This window comes from Penaeus chinensis, chromosome 28, assembly GCF_019202785.1.
Source record: "Penaeus chinensis breed Huanghai No. 1 chromosome 28, ASM1920278v2, whole genome shotgun sequence".
In the NCBI taxonomy this organism is placed as follows: Eukaryota; Metazoa; Arthropoda; class Malacostraca; order Decapoda; family Penaeidae; genus Penaeus; species Penaeus chinensis.
In genome coordinates, this window is record NC_061846.1 from 3331745 (window position 1) to 3334244 (window position 2500).

The 2500-nt window shown below is 43.4% G+C and overlaps 1 protein-coding gene across 1 annotated transcript in view; it reads right to left on the minus strand.

Moving 5' to 3' along the window:
* The window catches only part of LOC125040198 (protein TRC8 homolog), a 12261-nt gene that overhangs the window by 793 nt on the left and 8968 nt on the right, over window positions 1-2500 (minus strand). Inside the window, exon 3 of the mRNA XM_047634744.1 lies at window positions 1-2500. This exon is cut by the window's left edge and continues 793 nt beyond it; it is cut by the window's right edge and continues 282 nt beyond it. Within this exon, the coding sequence (XP_047490700.1) occupies window positions 717-2500 (1784 nt within the window). The 3' untranslated portion in view covers window positions 1-716.

Below are 2500 nucleotides of genomic sequence, written 5' to 3' on the forward strand. Positions count from 1 at the left end.
CAGTAGAAACATATAACTGACACCCTACAGGTAGTGTCACTTATGAGACAACAGAGTACATATTAAATCACTTTTTTCTTTACATAGAAAGACACTTCACACTAAAGTCAGAAGACTTTACAATAAGCGGATCATTCCATTCATATGAAACTTTTAATGAGAACTATGTACAGCTAATGTGGAATGACACAACAAGCACCCTTTCAAAAAACTTTGCTTTCTTTACTTTGAAGGAAAATCATTACCATCATCATACCATTAACATAGAACAAAAAAATATCATGAAACAATTATTATGCCAGTATCATGCATTTAAGAAAGCAGATTTACAATAATTGAATAAAGATACTTTCTCTCTCCTACAATATCACAAATGGATATAATGAAAAATGAAAAGTAAATTCACCAATCATCAATAGTTATATTTTCTATCTGGCATATACATTCCTAAGCAAATCAAGCAACATATGCAACCCTTGCCACAGTATTTTCAGATAGTACACAGAGAGTAAATTAATGACTATTGCTTCACATAAGTTGCTTTAGTTTCATGCTATTTCACAAATGCATGCTTCATTATAAAGTTCCATGCATGCAGTATAATGTGCAACACACTATTTCTCTCTCCTCATAGAGAAGAGTACACTTATTACAGTACATGGTACATATTACAACCACATTTGAATAATGCTACCTCTAATTCACACTACTATTTGTCACTGTTGTCCTATGTCCTGATCAACCACTGGACTTCTACGTGATCTAATCACAAATATTTGGTTATTTTCATTGGGATTATTAACCCTTCCTATGCCCTCTTCCTCCTGAACACCTTCATGATCTTCCACCGGGTTTTGCTGATTCTGGTTGCTTTCCCCTTCCTGTTGGTTCTGGCAGGGCCTTGCCAAAGGAAGGGAGATGACAGCCTCTCCCACCTCATTATCTATCACAACCTCCCTGTTTCCACCATTCATATTTTCCCCCAATATAACATCAATCTCACGCTCACCCCATACAGGTAGTTCCTCAGCGTCGACATTTTCATCACGCTGGTGCCCATGGATATCCTGCTCTTGGGCCCTTTCTGTCTCCTCATTTCCCCCTTGGTTCCCCTCTCCTTCCCCTTCCCCTCTCAAGCCATCCTTCTCTTCGGTTCTATACAACGTCTCATGACACAAAGGACAGGAATCCTGCACATACAACCATTTCCGCAGACAAACACTATGGAAGTAGTGATTGCACTTGGTTATCTTAGCACTGTGCAAACCCTGGAAGCATATTGCACACACATCATCATGATTCTCTAGCTGCTCCTGCGTAGCCTCTGGCAGAGAGTTGATCTTGTTGACAGCTGTTCGGCGCTTCATGAAAACAGTCCAGCCATTTCTTGCTTCACACCATATGTTGAAGTATGCATGGATGCACATCATGAAGGCACGAATTGAACCTCCAGACTCAAACACATATATCCAAGCACCATTGAAGAACAGGAGGATTCCAAATACAAACTCTACACTGTTACCAAAAGCCCGGATGTAGTAAACATAATCATCTAGCTTCTCCCAGAAAGTACTACGGTAGGCATCTACAAGGAACAAGGCATAAATGAGCAGCGAGACCAGAGTCTTCACAATAACCTGAATGGAGAAGGCAGAGACAGCCAGCAGCCACGTAGAGAGAGGGTAGAATGACCACAGGACAAACAGTAGAACCACAGGGAAGAAGATCAGCATGGAGCATACGACAAGGGCACGAACATGGCGGTACAAGGCAGGGTTGCGGGAAGCACTGAGGGACATCAGCACTGGGTTGACCATGTTGTGAATGAAGTGCAACATGGCTGTGAAGAGCAGACAAAAGTTTCTGCAGAGGCGAACGAATCTCTTCTCACCTTCCATTACTGTCAAGCCACTCTGTTCAGCCAGAATAAAGAATAAGATAGCACACACAGTGCCCATGCTCCTTTCATCATCTTCCACAGTCAGAAGAATCATCTGGAACACCACACCAACATAATGGCTCACATATGACACTATGCTAGTCATACCCAGCAGAGCCACAGCAGTTTCACAGCCCTGCGTCATAACTGCTTTGAAGATAACATACACAGCCGGCATATCCAAGGCCCAGAGAGACTGATATTCCCCATGGACATACATGAACTCCCCCAAGAGTGTGACCAAGTGGTGAGCTACGCGAATCATCCAAAATGTCCTTAGTACATTAGGGACATTTAGCCTGACCCACTCTGACTCGAGGAGTGAGTGGAGGCCAAAGTCCCTCATGACCCTTCGGGCATACTGATACCCCTCTACAACCACTTGGAAGCACTTGAGGAGGTTTGTGGCAACAGTGTACTTAACCACTGCCAGAGGGAGGAGGGCTGCCACCACTGGAACTGTGGACAGGACTTGACTAGGGAGGGAGAGAAGCATTGACAGTGTGGGCAAGAGAAATGACATAATAACGAGCTTGTGCAGGAAGGGATGTTGGGGGCCCG